Source organism: Hippocampus bargibanti, linkage group LG11 (genome assembly GCF_051943395.1).
Source record: "Hippocampus bargibanti isolate YZ-2025 linkage group LG11, ASM5194339v1, whole genome shotgun sequence".
In the NCBI taxonomy this organism is placed as follows: Eukaryota; Metazoa; Chordata; class Actinopteri; order Syngnathiformes; family Syngnathidae; genus Hippocampus; species Hippocampus bargibanti.
The window spans coordinates 6,713,196-6,734,351 of NC_142744.1; the positions used below are offsets into that span (position 1 = coordinate 6,713,196).

At 40.0% G+C, this 21,156-nt stretch overlaps 1 protein-coding gene across 1 annotated transcript; it reads left to right on the forward strand.

Moving 5' to 3' along the window:
* Positions 1-575: 575 nt before the first annotated feature.
* LOC148891333 (RNA-binding protein MEX3B) lies at positions 576-11,350 on the forward strand. The gene is made up of 4 exons (XM_089008695.1): positions 576-1,101; positions 1,548-2,088; positions 3,441-3,700; positions 5,084-11,350. Exons 2-4 carry the CDS (start codon positions 1,614-1,616, stop codon positions 6,281-6,283), a joined length of 1,935 nt encoding a protein of 644 aa, XP_088864821.1. The 5' UTR covers positions 576-1,101; positions 1,548-1,613; the 3' UTR covers positions 6,284-11,350.
* Positions 11,351-21,156: the final 9,806 nt, after the last annotated feature.

Sequence of the window (21,156 nt, forward strand, 5' to 3'; positions counted from 1 at the left end):
TGGATTTTAACTCATTCACTGCCATTCCCAAATCTATTCGGGAATTGAAAAAAAAATGACGCGGAGCGCCGAATTTGTTCGGGTTTTGTTTTTTCATGCTTGGTTGACGATAAAGCGCTGGACATGGCCTCTGGCAATGTTTTTTTTCCACAAGGGGGCAGCATTTACCTGTTTTCCATGTTAGCGCTTTGTTAGAGCTTTAGCTGTTGTTAAAGCGCTTTATAAATCAATGTGTATGTATTGTGTTGTATTTCAAGCTCAGATAACTCCAGACCCATATAACTTAGGAATTAACTATTTTTTTTTCCTGATGAAAGAAGAGTGTCTCAGGTTTCTTACACCGCATTGAATGTTTATGTAGTCCTAAAACTCAATATTCTGTGGGTCCTGGAATTCAAGTGACAATGGCAAAACCCCTGACATATTTTTGCACATCTTCTGGCAGTGAATGAGTTAATAGCAGGCAATACATTCGAACGCTGGCTTTGAATGATGAAACACACACCCAAAAAACGTTTGCTTGTTTTTAAACGAATAAATAAAGAGATGGAGGTCCAGTCGACCGACTTACACAATGGCAATGACAGCAGCCTTGGCTTTGCGTGGACTCTTCTCCCCATCGCCGCATGTGGCCTTTGAACCCATTGTTGTGTCGCGGGTGACGTCAGTGCCGTCGGAGCGAGCGAGCGAGCGGCGTGCGCCTGGCGAGACAAAGACGGCGGAGAGAGAGCGGGCTGTGCCGGAGAGAGCGAACGGGGTCACGGAGCGCCGAATCCCACTTTGTTTTCATTCCCCCCGCCAAGTCACGCTCGGGCTTTGGGGCAAGTGTTTTCCCGACCATGAAGACACCCTCGGAAGTCTTTGCACGGAGACAGCGACGGGCGTCCTATTAACGTTTTTCTATTGTTGTTTTGGGAGAAGTCTGTTTTAACGCCCCCCACACCCACCCCAGTTTGAGCCTGCTAAGTGGCTAACGCGCTAGCTCAAAAGAAGACTGCTCCTCCTTCCTCCTCTTCTTCCCGGCTTACTTTCTCATCTTTTTCCTGAAGCAACGAGGCGGCGGCAAAGCGGGACAGAACGAGTCGACAAAGTGTGGAGAAAGTAAGTTTGGATCCTTTGGTGACATTTGGGAATCGGAGTGTGAGCGTGCGCGTGTTTTAAAAGGAGTTCCACTGTGGAGCTAGCTTAGCTTCCAAACAAAGGGGTCGGCAACGTGACAGTGTGGAGGAGCTAGCCTGCTAACTGGCTAACCGGGGCTAACAACACCACTTCTGACACTTTTCGTCGCCTTTTCTTTTCTTATTCAGATTAAAGTCAGTCGCGACACGTATCATTGAGTAGTGTTTGCGTGGGGCGGAAGAATACGCATTGTGTGTTGTTTCAAGGGAGCGCTCTTTTTTCCTTTATCCCGACAAAGCTGGATGCTTGGAGTTGTCAGTCACAACAAGACAAAGCAAGGCGCCCAAAAAAGCTGACACCCACCCCAAAACATCAAATTCTCCATCACCCACTTTTCCCAAATATATCTATTTTTCTTATCCTTTCAGAAGTGGGGAGAGCTCACCCAAAACAAACAAACATCCGTGATCTAATGTTGTATCCACGGAGAGACTATGCCTAGTCCTTTATTCCACCCCGACATTATGGACCACGACGTGGTGATCAGCAGCCAGCACAACGGGGTCGGTCTTCCCCGTGAAACGGACCAAGAATCCCGGGACGAAGATCACCAGGAGGTGCTTCGCTTCGCCCTGGACCAGCTGTCACTCATGGCCTTGGAAAAGGTGGACTGTGGTGGCGGAGGAGGAGGCGGCGGCGGCGGGCTGGTCGACACACTGGATGGGACCCAAGCCCCAGCCTCGGAGGGTTACGCGGACCTCCAAATTTCCCGGGACTCTCCGACCTCCTGCTCCCCATCCCCGGAGTACTACGGCTCGGGCGGTTACCACATGGCTGGCGGCGCGCACCCGATGCTCCATGGGGAACAAAGCTCCTCCGTCCTCTGCAACCGAAAAAGAAGCGTCAACATGACCGAGTGTGTGCCCGTTCCGAGCTCCGAGCATGTGGCGGAGATCGTGGGGAGACAAGGTGAGACTTTAACGGGTTTGTTTTGTCTTGCGGGCTGTACGGTGTTTCTTTGTTTGGGTGCCGGAAACGACTTCAGTTACCAGACTCTGCTTGTGTATGCGCGGTTGGTGTTGATAAGAGTTTAAAATGTCATATTTACTGCCAAATGTGCGTGCTTTTTACATTGTTTTTTTGTACAATAGTTTGACAGGTAGCGCGGCAGAGAGGGGGAGGGTGGGACGGGGTCAGACAAAGCAGTCTGGACGTATCTTGCAGACTGCACCAAACAAAAGAAATGGCCCCAGGTGAACCTTGAATGCACCTTAAACCGAAAAAAAGGGCCCGGTTAGAAAGCAATGATCACTCATATGTTCAGAATATGCTTAAATTTCGCGTTTTTATGCGAATGTGCGCTTTGGGGGGGTTGTGAGGAAATGTAGCAGACCGTCTCAAAAACACGGGACTGGGCGGTGTTACGCCCTGCACCCAAAAGCTCAAGCTCGCGCCGCCCGTACGACGTCGCGCTTCGCCTCGCTTCAGCTCGGCTGGCTCCAACTGAATTTCTCGGCCTCTTTGTCACCGTCGCGCTATCTCGACTGACGCTTTTTTTTAGCAGCCGATTAGCTTTCGCGGCCGCGGCGGCGTTTCCAGCATTGTTCTCTTTGTTTGAAAAAGCCATGCTTTCTGCTTCCCACAATGACATCACACTTCGCCCCTCCTATTGGTCCCCCTTATGACGCGTCATCATTTAAAGGCGCAGCGCATCGGACGCCACAACAACCTATTGAAATGACTTCAGTCTGAGGCGTCATTTGGAACACATCCCTTTAAATGTTTCATCGAAGTGGATGACTGCAAAAATATATGAAAAGCTCTTTCAGCTTTATTCGAGATCGTTGATACTTAATTCAGTTTCCTCAAAAATTTAAAGTATCAAATAGTGCTTTTAATATTTGTTGCGTTAATGTAGCAGGTATTTCACCGTATGACCCGTTAGTTTAAAAACATATTTATCTATCCCATTTCAGTAGTTAATTGAATTTATATGAACAATAACACCTACACATGCTGCGTTATCAACATTGGCTGTATGAGTCCAGATATAAAAATGAGTTCTAAACTGTTGATTAAAAATAATACAGGGCCGGCTAAAGTGTGAAAAATGCCAAAAATGTCTTGAGTCATAATTTAGCCACCCAAAAATATTAACTTGTAAGTCAAATTATAACATTGTATGTCATTAATTATGTTGCACTGCCCCTAGTGGCCACTATTGCATCAGCGGCATGTGTCCACTTCACAAACACAATCACGTTTTTTGATGACTGTTGTAAACCTGCCATTTTTGACACATTTTTCCTCATATCATTTAGGTTGTAAGATTAAGGCGTTGCGGGCCAAAACCAACACTTACATCAAGACCCCTGTCCGCGGTGAGGAGCCTGTGTTCATCGTGACAGGGCGCAGGGAGGATGTGGAAATGGCCAAGCGGGAAATCGTCTCCGCGGCCGAGCATTTCTCCATGATACGAGCGTCCCGTTGCAAAGCAGGAGGGTCCGGAGGAGGGGGAGGCGGAGGAGGAGGAGGCTCACTTCCTGGACCACCGCACCTCCCTGGACAAACAACCATTCAGGTACTGCCTGGACTGCTGACTTTTTAATATCCTTCAAAGTAAATAAAAACCTGAAAGCAATAAAGTGTTGTAGTTTGTTAGGATTGGAGTGAATGAGCCTTTATTAGACAGACATTGAGATTTCACAGCAGCAACGTTATAAAAGGAAGAGGAAAGGAAAGAAAGAAGTCGAAAAACAAAATACAGAAGCTGCTGTAAAGGCAGCCACTCTCGCGGCGCCATCTTGAAGTAAAAAACAACAAAGAAACTAAATAAATAATGTTAGAAAAAGACATTCAATATTAAGCACTTTTCTGCACCTTCTTTGTTGTATAAAGCAGTTCTAGGTGAAAGAGGACAGTATCAAAGCGTCCTTCTAACCAGTGGATCAGGGCCGTCATGGCGGAATGTGCACATCTGCTCCAAGCTAAATGTTAAATAGCTAACTATTAGCTCTAATATAATAATATATATGATAGCTAGCTAGCTGGCTCTCAAAATACCTAGCTATTAGCTATTTGAGTTACTTCCGGGTTGAGTGAACGCCGCGCGTGTGGTTGCCGCTGCTCACCCACAGGAAAACATCCTGTAACTGTAAAGTGACCTTGAGAGTTTTGAAAGGCGCTTATAAATGAAATGTATTATTATTATTATATTATTACTATTATTATTATTATTAAAAGCAAACACAAAGCTCCCGCCCCATGTAAATCCTCTTCAATTCCAAGCCGCGACAGTTTCGTCCCAATCAAAAACGGTGCTGGCATATTTGTGCTGCCGAAAGGACGCACCCGATCGGCACAATCTCCTCCTTGATGAATGTCATCGGCAAAAATGTTGAATAACAATCCGTTACACACAATGAACAACAACTAAATTCGCTTCAATTCCAAGCCGCGACAGTTTCGTCCCAATCAAAAACGGTGCTGGCATATTCGTGCTGCCGAAAAGACGCACCCGATCGGCACAATCTCCTCCTTGATGAATGTCGTCGGCAAAAATGTTGAATAACAATCCGTTCGACACGATGCACAACAACTAAATTCGCTTCAATTCCAAGCCGCGACAGTTTCGTCCCAATCAAAAACGGTGCTGGCATATTCGTGCTGCCGAAAAGACGCACCCGATCGGCACAATCTCCTTGATGAATGTCGTGGGCAAAAATGTTGAATAACAATCTGTTACACACGACGCACAACAACACAAAGTTGCAAAAAAAACATCAAGCGGGTGTATTTTTTCGTGTAATTGTATCATTGACGGACATTTTTTAAAAAGCAGTTAGTAAGCAATAAGATCGATCATGTTGTTTTTTTTTTTTTAAAGAATCACTTAGTCGCTCATGTGAAAAATATTGAGTGGACTAAAACATCCTTTGCATTTGTCTTTGTTTCTGCGGCTTAGGTGCGGGTGCCCTACAGGGTGGTGGGCCTGGTGGTGGGTCCAAAAGGAGCCACCATCAAGCGCATCCAGCAGCAGACCCACACCTACATCGTGACGCCCAGTCGAGAGAAGGACCCCGTGTTCGAGGTGACCGGCATGCCCGAGAATGTGGACCGGGCCAGGGAGGAGATCGAGACGCACATCACGCTGCGAACCGGAACCTTCGTGGACCTGCAGGGCGACAACGACTTCCACACCAACGGCACCGACGTCAGCCTGGAGGGTCTCGGCGCCCTCGGCGCCGGACTGGGGGCGTCCCTGTGGTCCCGGGCCGCCAACCACCATTCGGCGCCGCCGCCCCCTCCGTCCTCGCCGCCGCCCGCCGCCGCCGCCATGCAGATGTCGGTCAACCGCAAGATGTCTTCCTCGGTGGCCTACCACGCGCACAACGGGGCCATGGCGTCGGACGGCTACGGCGGCGGCCGCAAAGGCAACGAGGGCGCCAGCCCCACCAGCCCCTTCAGCACGGGCTCCGGCGGCGCCGGATTCACTTTCGGGGGCGACGGCGCTTCGGACGAACTGGGCTTTGAATTCAGCGCTTCCAAGATTTGGGCGCCCTTCGTGAACGGCGGCGCTAAGTCGGGCGGCCCTTCGCGCCCGCAGCCGCCGCTCCGCCGCAACAGCAGCGGGCTGAGCGGCGGCGCCGTCACGCCGCGGTTGTCGCCGACGCTCCCCCAGGACGCCCTGGAGCACCCGTTAGCCCGTCGCGCCCAGAGCGACCCCCTCAGCGCCCTCTCCTGGCTGCAGTCGGGCAACGCGGCGGGCGGCGGCGCCGGCGGAGGCTCCTCCTCCTTCTCCGGGGGCTCCAGCTCCAGCTCGGGCGGCTCGTCCACCGGTTACTCCTCCTGCTCGGCGTCCTCGCTGCCCGGCGGCTCGCCCACCGACTCGGAAGGCGGCGCCGGCGGGGTGGGCCTCACTCCCGGGATGCTGACTCGGCTGAAAGGTGGGCCGGGGGTTGCGGCGGGCCTGGTGGGCGGCGTACCCGCCGGGGTCAACCGGGACTGCTTCGTGTGCTTTGAGAGCGAGGTGACGGCCGCCCTGGTGCCGTGCGGCCACAACCTCTTCTGCATGGAGTGCGCCGGGCAGATCTGCCAATCGGCGGAGCCCGAGTGCCCCGTGTGCCACACGCCTGCCACGCAGTGCATACGCATCTTCTCTTAATGGCGGTCGGAGCGGCCGCCATCTTTCTCACAATACCCTCAAACGCAAACTGGACCATCATCATCATCATCATAACGGCGCAGCATTACTAGAGACAATGATGCTGACGACTAATAATAATAATAATAATAATAATAATAATAATGACGCTCTGGATTGATTTGGAGAGCGTCTCCCTCCCGCTGGTGCAACTAGTGTCTTATCTCTCTTCAGGCCTTCATTTTGAACTTCCTTCTCTCAGTCTTTCCTTTTTGACTGCTTTTTTTGTACTCGGCAGGTATTTTTCCATGAAACTGACAAATGAGGCCTGCACTTTTCTACTTGCGTCCCCCCCTCTCGAACCTCCGCTATTTTTTTTGGGGGCGGTCTTTCCAATCCAGAGGTGTCAAACTCTTTTTTTTTTTCGTTCCGAGTCGCGTTGTGGTTGCGCTTTTCCCTCAGTTGGGTCTTCTGGAAGAAAAAAAAAAACCCCTTGGGGTTATTGGTGTCGAATTTGGTGTTATTTTCACCATTTATTTTCATTTCTCGCCAACAAATGCCCTAAATTGCCCAAATTTGAGCTGTGATGTTTTGAGATACAATGTAAATGCGTTCCTGTACCACGCTTGTAACACATACGGATTTATTGGAATGAGCTCTAAGCTCAGCTCCTCTTTTGGCTTCTCAGTACAGTAGTAATAGCATTCCGACAAATACCTTAAATTGCAAATTTTGAGCTGTGATGCTTTGAGATGCAACATAAATGCGTTCCTGCACCACGCTTGTAACACAAAACAAGTGACACATATGGAATTATTGGAATGAGCTCTAGGCCCAGCTCCTTTCTTTGCTTCTCAGTACAGCAGTAATAGCAGTCTAACAAATGCCCTAAATTGCAAATTTTGAGCTGTGATGCTTTGATATACAACGTCAATGCATCACTGTAGCAGTTTTGTAACACAAAACAAGTGGCGCATACAGAATTATTGGAATGAGCTCTCGGCCCAGCTCCTCTTTTAGTTTCTCAGTACAGCAGTAATAGTGGTTCACCAAACGCCCTAAATTGTGAAAGTTCAGCTTTGGTGCTTTGAGATACAGCATAAATGCGTTCCTTTACCACTTTTGTAACACAAAACAAGTGTCCCATCCAAATTTATTGGAATGAGCTCAAGGCCCAGCTCCTCTTTTGGCTTTTCAGTACAGTAGTAATAGCGGTTCAACAAATGCCATAAAAAAAATTGCAAATTTTGAGTTATGGTGCTTTGAGATACAACATAAATGCGTTCCTGTACCACTTTTGTTACAAAAAACATGTGACACATACAGATTTATTGGAATGAGTTCAAGGCCCAGCTCCTCTTTTGGCTTCTCAATGCAGTAGTAATAGTGGTTCCTTTCGGAGGATCAAGAATATAAGTATTGTGTGATTGATTATCTCTTGACGTGTGTAGCTAGTTGTGTTCAGATACGTCATACAAACAATAACATAGATGCCGATTGTGGAGAGAGGTTCCCGTTTTGTGTGATTAGCAATAAGCTAGCGCAGGCTAATCGGTTGTTTGATAACAAAGTTCAGCGGAGACTGGCAATAAGCAGCCCGTACTTTCTATTAGGATTACTATTTTTTTTTTTAAGATGATATCGGCCATTTTTGGGGTGTCATTTGTCTGCATGATGCCTGGTGGATTTGTATCTTGAAAAAGTTTTTAGTTCGGGGGTGTCTCAAGGCGCCGTTTTGGAATTGAAGACTTGTCATTTGACTTCGAAAGAATTTTGGAAATGACACTGGCGCTGTATGATCACCCCAAAAAAAACATGTTTTTAAGCATTTAAAGTGAAAACGGCTTGCGACAGTCAAACAAATTGGAGTTGAAAAAAAAGACGCATTGAATGATTTGGAGTGGCCAAGCCAGGCTTCCGGATCTTGAGTTTGACACCTATAACATGAATCTGATTATTTGCTTCCACCTTATGTGTTGTCGCCCATCCCCCATTCCTCCCTTCCGTGACCCAAATCCCCCCCAAGCTTTCCAGGCCTACTACTTGAGGCCTCGTAGACCTCAAGTAGCCATCAAGCGATGCCAAAATGTCTGTCGAGGTTGAGCGCTTTGTCTCTCTCGCTTTTGTCCAACATCATTTGACAATCGTGCGTTCCATCTTCTAAGGTTTTGGGCGTTGATGTATATGTGAGAGTGCTCTGGTTCACCTTCCCCCTCTTGGCTGGATTTGATCCATCCACACCCTCCCCCCACTCGTTATACACACACTTCCAGTCCACCCACATCCTGTCTGTTTCCACTAGCGAGTCCTTTCTGACAGTGGAGGCGTGTTTTTGCACGGGCGTCGCTATGTGAGAGAGCGAGCGTGTGAGTTTGTTCATTATATTGGATTGTATCAATGTGAGAGCACTGTGACTGAGAGATACACGTGCTGTGTGAGAGGGCTGCGTTTCCCGGGGGTGTTGTCGTGGTGAGGACAGTGTCAAGCAATCGTACTGTATTTTCTGCATGATAAGGCGCACTTGAAATATTTTTTTTCCCAAAAGCTGACCATGCGCCTCATAATGCGGTGCACCCGATGTATGGAAAACATTTTAGAATATGCCATTCATTGAAGGTGTCCCTTATAATGCGGTGCGCCCAATGTATGGAAAACCTTTTAAAATCTGTCATTCATTGAAGGAGCCCCTTATAATGCGGTGCGCCTTATGTATGGAAAACATTTTAAAATGTCATTCATTGAAGGTACCCCTTATAATGCGGTGCGCCTTATGTTTGGAAAATGTTTTCAAAAATGCCATTCATTGTAGGTGCCCCATATAATGCGGTGCACCCGATGTATGGAAAACGTTTTCAAATATGTCGTTCCTTGAAGGTGCGCCTTATATTCCAGAAAATACGCTACTTGCTCTTTCAGTGTGTTTGCATTAGTGTGATAGCGATTGCGTTGTGTGAGAGTCCATTGACGTGTGAATTTATTTGAAACTTGAAAAGGGAGCGTGTGCGGCTGTGAGAAAGTGAGAGGATGTGTTTATTTGAGCGAGTGGGTATGTGTGAGAAGCATTTTTAGTGAGTTTGTGTGTCATGGAGAAATCCTATTAGAGGCGTATCCGATTGAGCTTCCGTGCGACAACATAGCGATGAGCGGGGGAATACTGTAGTTTTTTTAAGAGTGTCTTTGTGTTAGTTGTCATTCTTACGAGAGAGTCAGTTACTGTGAGAGGGAGGAATGTGATGTTTGCTACAACAAGGAAGTCTTGTTTCTGGGAAGAGAGGGGGGGGGTGTTCCCTTCCAATGCAAAAAAAAAACACACGCATGACATGTCAAATGAAGTACCGTATTTTCTGCACTATAAGGCGCACCTAAAAGACTTTTTTTCCAAAGCTGACTATGCGCCTCATAATGCGGTGCGCCTTATGTATGGAAAACATGTTAAAATCTGTCATTCATTGAAGGTGTGCCTTATAATGCGGTGCACCTTATGTATGGAAAACGTGTTAAAATCTGTCATTCATTGAAGGTGCGCCTTATATTCCAGAAAATACGGTATTTTCCATACACTGTCAACGCCCCTCCCCCTCCAACATAAGCCCCTCCCCCATCCTCCCCCTGCCATCTGAACAACACAAACAGTTCGTAGTGTTCTGATTTGCATCTTCCGCCCACTCCTCATGCGTTTGTGGTGCGCGCACTAAACAGACATTTTTCTTCCCTCCATCTCTCTCTCTCTCTCTCTCTCTCTCTCTCTCTCTCTCTCTCTCTTGAATCCGGTGTTAGCTTGCCTCCTTTTTATAGCATTTGTATGCGGAATGTGCTGGAAACGTGAAGAAGCCATGACAAAACTCACTTGCGGTGACATTTAAAGGGCTTCCTCCTCGTTTGATTTTTTTTTTTTTTTTTTTGTGGGGGGGGTTTGACCCCAAAGTAGGAAGACTCCAAACTATCCTTTCTGGCAGCTGATGGCTATCACCCTCCTCGGGCTTCCACACACACACACACACACACAATTTTTGTGTTCCAATCCCAGCAAGCTGCAGAATGTTGAGATTGACTTTGGATGCGATTGTCATGAGGGATTTGAGACAAAAATGGCAGAATGATGCCAAGCCTGTTACAAATGTGTGAACTGATTAGATGGCCCCCACTACCCGCTACCCCCACGCCAGGACCACGGGCGATGTATCGGGTGCATTTTAAGAACAGGAAATTGTGTTCTTTAAGTCCACGTGGCCACTGAGAGAATGTTCGGTTTATTGTACAGTAATTTCATTGTTTAAAAAAAAAAAGAACGAAAGAAAACAGGTACAGTTTTTTTCATATTGCTGATTTTTATTTTTTTAAGCCCAATGTGTTCCCCATTTTCTCGCTTAAAGGTTTAAAAACAGGGTTTTCCTGAGGCCCGCCTGACCTCTGACCTTTCTTGTTTTCTGATGAGAAGAGGGTGGGGTGGGGGGGGGGTTCAAAGACAAGCCTCGCCAACAAAAGGGGGGCAGGGCGCGGAGACGCCACTCAAGCGGCCCACCCCCCCACCTCCCTACTCGCCTATTTTTTGCTTTAATTCTCTTTTTGTACGCTGAACCAAAATGTAAACCATGTCAGCAGAAGTACCCGTATGTGTAAATATCGGAACAATCATCGGCGTCTTGATTTTTGAAAGCAAACTAGCTTCTTTGAGAACAAAAACTTGTATCATTATTTGTAAGTTAACCATTTGCATGCCATTAGCTCATTTTTAAGATAAAAAAAAACAACTTTTTACACATTTTTATTTTTACAATTGATTTGCTTACCTAAATATCCCAGACAATAATGTGACCTTTTATTACTTAAGATTTATTTTTGTTTTTCCTTTTTTAAACGTTTTCATTTTCTGTGTACTACATATAAGCAATTTATAACAAAAATGAGAAAATTATTGAAGAAAATTTTAAAATTGAAATATATTTTATTTGAAAGTTTATGGACCTTTTAATCGAGAGCTGGGGAAAATTGTATCAAGGTATGATTTGAGCTGGTTTGACGGTTATGAGAAATGTATCAAGAGTTTTATTTTTTATGCTTCTTTAATAAAGTCTTGGTTTTTGGTTTCATTTTTTACTGTAAGATGATAACTTGCGTCTTGTTTTTATTTGTGCTGATGTGGGACAGTCTTCAGCAGGCATACAAATAAAACCTTTTGTACCTTGACAGTGAGCCGACGCTGACCTTATTTTAACGGTTTTGTAATGATGTGTTTGTCGTTATCGGCCTAAGGAAACCGGAAAGAATTATTTTCTACAAAAATGAATAATAAATCCGCTATATATATACACAAACATGCACGCACACAAACAAAGACGCATGCAAACACACACGCAAGCAAACACGCACGTAATCTTATTATCCTGTTTTTTTTCTGCGAAAGACACCTTACTATACATGGTCTTTTTTTTCGGCTAAAAAAACGCCTGACTATACATGGATGTTTTTTCCCAGATAAAAACGCTTTCTATATATGGTGTTTACTTGTAATCTGATTACTTTTAACCAGATTACAGTAATCTGATTACTTGTAATGTAGTAATCAGTAATCAGATTGCTTGTAATTTGATTACTCGCAATCTAATTACTTGTAATCTGATTACAAGTAATCAGATTACAATTAATCAGATTGCAAATAATCCAATTACTGGTAATCAGATTACTAGTAAACGGATTACTGTAATCTGATTACAAGTAATCTAATTACTTGTAATAGGACAACTAGTAATCGGATTATTTGTAATCTGAATACTATTATCCTTACTATATATTTGGTGTTTTTTCTGCTAAAGACACTTTACTATACATGGTTGTTTTTTTCTGCGAAAACGCCTTACAATACATGGTTGTTTTTTCAGCTAAAAATGCTTTGTATACATGTTGTTTACTTGTAATCTGATTACTTGTAACAGATTACAGTAATCTGATTACTTGTAACTGATTACAGTAATCTGATTACTTGTAGTCTAGTAATGACATTACAAGTAATTAGATTACTTGTAATCAGTGTATATGTAATCCGTTTACTAGTAATCTGATTACTAGTAATATGATTACTTGTAATCGGATTACTCATATTTTTTTCAGATAAAAATGCTTTATTATACATGGTCATTTTTATCGGCTATAAACGCTTTCTATACATGGTGTTTACTTGTAACCAGATTACAGTAATCTGATAATTTGTAATCTGATTACATGTACTCAGATTACTTCACTTTCTATAGATGGTGTTTACTTGTAATCTGATTACTTGTAACCATATTGCAGTAATCTAATTACTTGTAAACTGATTACATGTAATCAAATTACAAGTATTTAGATTATTGCAGAATACTGTCGATTACAACTAATCGGATTACTAATAATCGGATTACGAGTAATCAAATTACTTGTAATCTGATTATTACAAGTAATCAGATTACAAGTAAGAAGATTACTAGTAATCAGATTACTCGTAATCTTATTATCCTTACTATCTATTTGGTGTTTTATTCTGTGAAAGACACTTTACATACATGGTCTTTTTTCGGCAAAAAAACGCCTTACTATACATGGACGTTTTTTTCAGATAAAAACGCTTTCTATATATGGTGTTTACTTGTAATCTGATTACTTGTAACCAGATTACAGTAATTTTATTACTTGTAATCTAGTAATCAGATTACAAGTAATCAGATTACTTGTAATCTGATGATCAGTAATCAGATTGCTTGTAATTTGATTACTTGTAATGTAATTACTTGTAATTTGATTATTAGTATTCTGATTACAAGTAATCAGATTACAATTAATCAGATTGCAAATAATCCAATTACTGGTAATTAGATTACTAGTAAACGGATTACTGTAATCTGATTACAAGTAATCAAATTACTTGTAATAGGACAACTAGTAATTGGATTATTTGTAATCTGAATACTATTATCCTTACTATATATTTGGTGTTTTTTCTGCTAGACACTTTACTATACATGGTTGTTTTTTTTTCTGCTAAAACGCCTTACAATACATGGTTGTTTTTTCAGCTAAAAATGCTTTGTATACATGTTGTTTACTTGTAATCTGATTACTTGTAACAGATTATAGTAATCTGATTTTTTGTAATCTTGTAATCAGATTACAAGTAATTAGATTACTTATAATTTGATTACTTGTAATCAGATTACAGTAATCCGTTTACTAGTAATCTGATCAATTGTACTCTGATTACTTGTAATATGATTGCAGCAATACGATTACATGTAATCTGTTTATTGTAATCCGATTACTTGTAATATGATTACTAATAATCAGACTAATAATCAGACAAGTAATCGGATTACAAATATTCAGATTATAAATAATCGGATTACTAGTAATCAGACTAGTAATCTGATTACTAGTAATATGATTACTTGTAATCGGATTACTTGTAATCGGATTACTCATATTTTTTTTCCAGCTAAAAATGCTTTATTATACATGGTCATTTTTATCGGCTATAAACGCTTTCTATACATGGTGTTTACTTGTAATCTGATTACTTGTAACCAGATTACAGTAATCTGATAATTTGTAATCTGATTACATGTACTCAGATTACTTCACTTTCTATAGATGGTGTTTACTTGTAATCTGATTACTTGTAACCATATTGCAGTAATCTAATTACTTGTAAACTGATTACATGTAATCAAATTACAAGTATTTAGATTATTGCAGAATACTGTCGATTACAACTAATCGGATTACTAATAATCGGATTACGAGTAATCAGATTACTTGTAATCTGATTATTACAAGTAATCAGATTACAAGTAAGAAGATTACGAGTAATCAGATTACTCGTAATCTTATTATCCTTACTATCTATTTGGTGTTTTATTCTGTGAAAGACACCTTACATACATGGTTTTTTTTCGGAAAAAAAAACGCCTTACTATACATGGACGTTTTTTTCAGATAAAAACGCTTTCTATATATGGTGTTTACTTGTAATCTGATTACTTGTAACCAGATTACAGTAATCTTATTACTTGTAATCTAGTAATCAGATTACAAGTAATCAGATTACTTGTAATCTGATGATCAGTAATCAGATTGCTTGTAATTTGATTACTTGTAATGTAATTACTTGTAATTTGATTATTAGTATTCTGATTACAAGTAATCAGATTACAATTAATCAGATTGCAAATAATCCAATTACTGGTAATCAGATTACTAGTAAACGGATTACTGTAATCTGATTACAAGTAATCAAATTACTTGTAATAGGACAACTAGTAATCGGATTATTTGTAATCTGAATACTATTATCCTTACTATATATTTGGTGTTTTTTCTGCTAGACACTTTACATGGTTGTTTTTTTTCTGCTAAAACGCCTTACAATACATGGTTGTTTTTTCAGCTAAAAATGCTTTGTATACATGTTGTTTACTTGTAATCTGATTACTTGTAACAGATTATAGTAATCTGATTTTTTGTAATCTTGTAATCAGATTACAAGTAATTAGATTACTTATAATTTGATTACTTGTAATCAGATTACAGTAATCCGTTTACTAGTAATCTGATCAATTGTACTCTGATTACTTGTAATATGATTGCAGCAATACGATTACATGTAATCTGTTTATTGTAATCCGATTACTTGTAATATGATTACTAATAATCAGACTAATAATCAGACAAGTAATCGGATTACAAATATTCAGATTATAAATAATCGGATTACTAGTAATCAGACTAGTAATCTGATTACTAGTAATATGATTACTTGTAATCGGATTACTTGTAATCGGATTACTCATATTTTTTTTCCAGCTAAAAATGCTTTATTATACATGGTCATTTTTATCGGCTATAAACGCTTTCTATACATGGTGTTTACTTGTAATCTGATTACTTGTAACCAGATTACAGTAATCTGATAATTTGTAATCTGATTACATGTACTCAGATTACTTCACTTTCTATAGATGGTGTTTACTTGTAATCTGATTACTTGTAACCATATTGCAGTAATCTAATTACTTGTAAACTGATTACATGTAATCAAATTACAAGTATTTAGATTATTGCAGAATACTGTCGATTACAACTAATCGGATTACTAATAATCGGATTACGAGTAATCAGATTACTTGTAATCTGATTATTACAAGTAATCAGATTACAAGTAAGAAGATTACTAGTAATCAGATTACTCGTAATCTTTTTATCCTTACTATCTATTTGGTGTTTTATTCTGTGAAAGACACCTTACATACATGGTCTTTTTTCGGAAAAAAAAAACGCCTTACTATACATGGACGTTTTTTTCAGATTAAAAAACGCTTTCTATATATGGTGTTTACTTGTAATCTGATTACTTGTAACCAGATTACAGTAATCTTATTACTTGTAATCTAGTAATCAGATTACAAGTAATCAGATTACTTGTAATCTGATGATCAGTAATCAGATTGCTTGTAATTTGATTACTTGTAATGTAATTACTTGTAATTTGATTATTAGTATTCTGATTACAAGTAATCAGATTACAATTAATCAGATTGCAAATAATCCAATTACTGGTAATCATATTACTAGTAAACGGATTACTGTAATCTGATTACAAGTAATCAAATTACTTGTAATAGGACAATTTGTAATCGGATTATTTGTAATCTGAATACTATTATCCTTACTATATATTTGGTGTTTTTTCTGCTAGACATGGTTGTTTTTTTCTGCTAAAACGCCTTACAATACATGGTTGTTTTTTCAGCTAAAAATGCTTTGTATACATGTTGTTTACTTGTAATCTGATTACTTGTAACAGATTACAGTTTTCTGATTACTTGTAACTGATACAGTAATCTGATTACTTGTATTCTAGTAATCACATTACATGTAATTAGATTACTTGTAATCAGTGTATATGTAATCCGTTTACTAGTAATCTGATTACTAGTAATCCGATTACTTGTAATTTGATTACTTGTAATCTGATTATTTTTAAGATTACAGGTAATATGATAATAATATTACTAGTAATCAGATTATTAGTAATCCGATTACTAGTAATCTGATTACTATTATCCTTTCTATATTTTTTTTCTGCTAAAGACACTTTACTATACATGGTCGTTTTTTCTGCTAAAAACGCCTTACTATACATGGACGTTTTTTTTTCAGATAAAAACGCTTTCTATACATGTTTTCTTGTAATCTGATTACTTGCAACCAGATTATAGTAATCTGATTTTTTGTAATCTTGTAATCAGATTACAAGTAATTAGATTACTTATAATTTGATTACTTGTAATCTAATTACTTGTAATCTGATTACGAGTAATCTGATCAATTGTACTCTGATTACTTGTAATATGATTGCAGCAATACGATTACATGTAATCTGTTTATTGTAATCCGATTACTTGTAATACGATTACTAATAATCAGACTAATAATCAGACAAGTAATCGGATTACAAATATTCAGATTATAAATAATCGGATTACTAGTAATCAGACTAGTAATCTGATTACTCGTAATATGATTACTTGTAATCGGATTATTTGTAATCGGATTACTCATATTTTTTTTTCAGCTAAAAATGCTTTATTATACATGGTCATTTTTATCGGCTATAAACGCTTTCTATACATGGTGTTTACTTGTAATCTGATTACTTGTAACCAGATTACAGTAATCTGATAATTTGTAATCTGATTACATGTACTCAGATTACTTCACTTTCTATAGATGGTGTTTACTTGTAATCTTATTATTGTAACCATATTGCAGTAATCTAATTACTTGTAAACTGATTACATGTAATCAAATTACAAGTATTTAGATTATTGCAGAATACTGTCGATTACAACTAATCGGATTACTAATAATCGGATTACGAGTAATCAGATTACTTGTAATCTGATTATTACAAGTAATCAGATTACAAGTAAGAAGATTACTAGTAATCAGATTACTCGTAATCTTATTATCCTTACTATCTATTTGGTGTTTTATTCTGTGAAAGACACCTTACATACATGGTCTTTTTTCGGCAAAAAAAACGCCTTACTATACATGGACGTTTTTTTCAGATAAAAACGCTTTCTATATATGGTGTTTACTTGTAAACTGATTACTTGTAACCAGATTACAGTAATCTTATTACTTGTAATCTAGTAATCAGATTACAAGTAATCAGATTACTTGTAATCTGATGATCAGTAATCAGATTGCTTGTAATTTGATTACTTGTAATGTAATTACTTGTAATTTGATTATTAGTATTCTGATTACAAGTAATCAGATTACAAGTAATCAAATTGCAAGTAATCCAATTACTAGAAGAGGGTGGTGGGGGATTTAAAGACAAGCCTCGCCAACAAAAGGGGGGCAGGGCGCGGAGACGCCACTCAAGCGGCCCACCCCCCCCACCCCCCTATTCGCCTATTTTTTGCTTTAATTCTCTTTTTGTACGCTGAACCAAAATGTAAACCATGTCAGCAGAAGTACCTGTGTGTGTAAATATCGGAACAATCATCGGTGTCTTGTTTTTTTTAAAGCAAACTAGCTTCTTTGAGAACAAAAACTTGTATAATTATTTGTAAATGAACCATTTGCATGTCATTAGCTCATTTTTAAGATAAAAAAAAACTTTTTAGACATTTTTATTTTTACAATTGATTTGCTTACCTAAGTATCCCAGACAATAATGTGACCTTTTATGACTTAAGATTTATTTTATCAAGCAAATACGCACGCAAACAGGCACGCAAACAAACACGCACGCATGCAAACACACACGCACGCACGCACGCAAACACGCACGCACGCAAACAAACACGCACGCAAACACACGCGTACGCAAGCAAACACGCATGCACGCACGCACGGAAACACGCGTGCACGCACGCAAACAAACACGCAAACACGCACGCAAACAAACACGCACTCAAACACGCACGCATGCAAACACACGCGCACGCACGCACGCAAACACGCACGCACGCAAACAAACACGCAAATAAACACGCACACAAACACACACGTACGCACGCAAACATGCATGCACGCACGCACGGAAAATTGCGCTTTCCGCCAACTGCAGCCCCAACAGGAAATGAACAGCGAAAAGGCGAGAATATGTATTTAGTTTTATCGACGAGCCATATGCAATCATCAAAAGAGCCATATATGGCCCGTGAGCCATAGGTTCCCAACCCATGGGATAGAGGAAAAAAAACCACCAGAGTCAGACTGTGACACAAATGTCTTTTTTAATAGGAAGCAGATCAGTCAGGCTGCATTCTAGTCCAATCAATCAGAAACATCAATTATGATAGGAAACCAATTAGAAACATCCTTAGTAGAAAATAATCCTCTCATGCGAATTCTGTGTTCTCACTACATTCAAAGTTGACATATTCATAAACATGAAAACAAACGTGGATGATTCATCATTAAAATGTATTGTTTTGTTTTTTTTAGAAAAAAGGGAATGCGTGCTGGCACATTAAAATTCCCATCATGCATTTGTGTTTTCAATTCACAGGGGTGGTCATCATGTCTGCGTGCACGCATGCATGCATGTGTGTCATCTGACTTGGCCATTTGTGCTTGAGCAGGGACTGCCGCGTGATTGACAGTATACAACATGAAGCGGGTGATCAAGCCCTCAGTTTCTTTTTCTGTACAGATTGCAACTTGACATAACTGAGTTTTCAAAGGCGGAAATGACAAACGCATGAAGACGACATCACCGACCGCACGCGTTCTTCCAAAAAAAAAAAAAAAAAAAAAAAGAATTGAGTATGGTTTGAGATCAGGGTTTCCCAAATTGAGGTTGCTTTTGAACACTGTGTTGGTACCGTTAGCGCACCCATGTCATGATGACAAAGGATTGTTTTTTCTAAAGGTCAGACAAGACATATTTATTGTCTATATTTATTGTCACTTTAAATGTTGGTATGAAAGCAGAGTAATGTTCACGTAACAATTTTTATTTCATTGTTAAAAAAAATCTGTTAAAATATTCAAAACTGGCCCAAAACAAACATGTAATTTGATTCCTGGACAAAAATAACTAAAAACATAAATAAATACTACTAATCATAAATAAACAAAGATAATAATAATAATAATAATTATAAATAATAATAATTTCTCCAATGAGAGACTAATAAAGGCAAATCCAATCCAATAATAATAATAATAATAATAGTAATAATAATAATAATAATAATAAATTTCATTTATAAGCGCCTTTCAAAACTCTCAAGGTCACTTTACAGTCACAGGATACGTTTTTCTGTGAGTGAGCAGCGGCAGCCACACGCGCTAGCGTTCACTCAACATGGAAGTAACTCAAATAGATAGAAAGATAGCTAGCTAATAGTCAGCTAATAGATAGCTGCTAGCTAGATTGATAGCAAGATAGCGAAATAGCCAATAGATAGCTACCTAGATAGCTAGATAGCTAGCAGATAGCTAATAGATAGTAATACATTTAATTTATAATCACTTTTTTGAAACTCTCAAGGTCCCTTTACAGTCAGTGGATACGTTTTGGGTGTGGGTGAGCAGCGGCAGTCAGACGCGCTCGCGTTCACTCAATCCGGAGGTAACTCAAATAGATAGAAAGATAGCTAGCTAGCTAGCTAATAGATAGCTGCTAGCAAGAGAGATAGCAAGATAGCTATATAGCCAATAGATAGCTAATTAGATAGCTAATAGCTAGCAAATTGATAATAATCCATTTAATTTATAATCGCCTTTCAAAACTCTCAAGGTCACTTTACAGTCACAGGATAAGGTTTTCTGTGGGTGAGCAGCGGCAGTCAGACGCGTTCGTGTACACCCAACCCGGAAGTAACTCAAATAGATAGAAAGTTACCTAGCTAATACATAGCTAATAGATAGCTCATAGCTACCTAACTAGATAGCTACCTAGCTAGATAGATAGTGAATACCGTAGATAGCTAACACCTAGCTAGATGGATAGCTAATAGATAGCTAATAGATAGCGAATAGCTAGCTAATAGATAGCGAATAGCTAGATAGCTAGATAGATAGCGAGATCGCTTCTTCTTTTCCTTAAATATACATTTGGGAGTAAAAATAAAGAAATAAATAACACAAATCATAAATCAACAAAGAGAACAAAAAATAATAATGATAATAAATATACTTTTGGGAAACCCCGTTATAGACAATGGGCCTAAAAGATGTTTGTTTCTCTTCCAGTGAATAGCATTCATTGTGGTTATATTGCGGTAGAAACAACGTGATCGGACAGCAGGGTTTGGTCACAGTCTGACATCATGACATCAATCGGACCACACGAAGGATGCTGTGGACTACGGCGGTGGATCTTAGCCCACCTTTTTTTTTTTTTTTTTTTTTTTTTGCAGTGGACATAAATTAGCTCATAAAATGCTTGGCGGCGACTCTTGATGGCTTGTTTTTCAAATAAAAATCAAATAAGAGCTCCGGTTGGTGCAAAGTGGGTCCTTCTCAAGGCAAATAGTTGTCTAAGGACATAAACACTTTCCATCTATCATAAGTTCACAGAAAAACAGACCAAAGAGAGAGGAAATAGTGGGGACTGCATTTTAGATTACGCTCAGTTCTTGCGTGGATCGACGGCGCATTCGTATTGCTTACAATCTCAGAAGTGTCGTTTTTTTTTGCGCAGCGACAACCTAGACTAAATGCACGGTGGCCATGTTTGTATGGCAGAGTAAAGGTTATCGGTTTTTTGGGGGATGGCGGGGTGGGGGGGGGGGGGTCTGGTAGCCCTTTTTGGAAGTGCAGTGGTACCTTGACGTGCGATTTGATATGATGCCCCTGAGTGCTCAACACGAAACACTCATCTCAAATCATCGTCG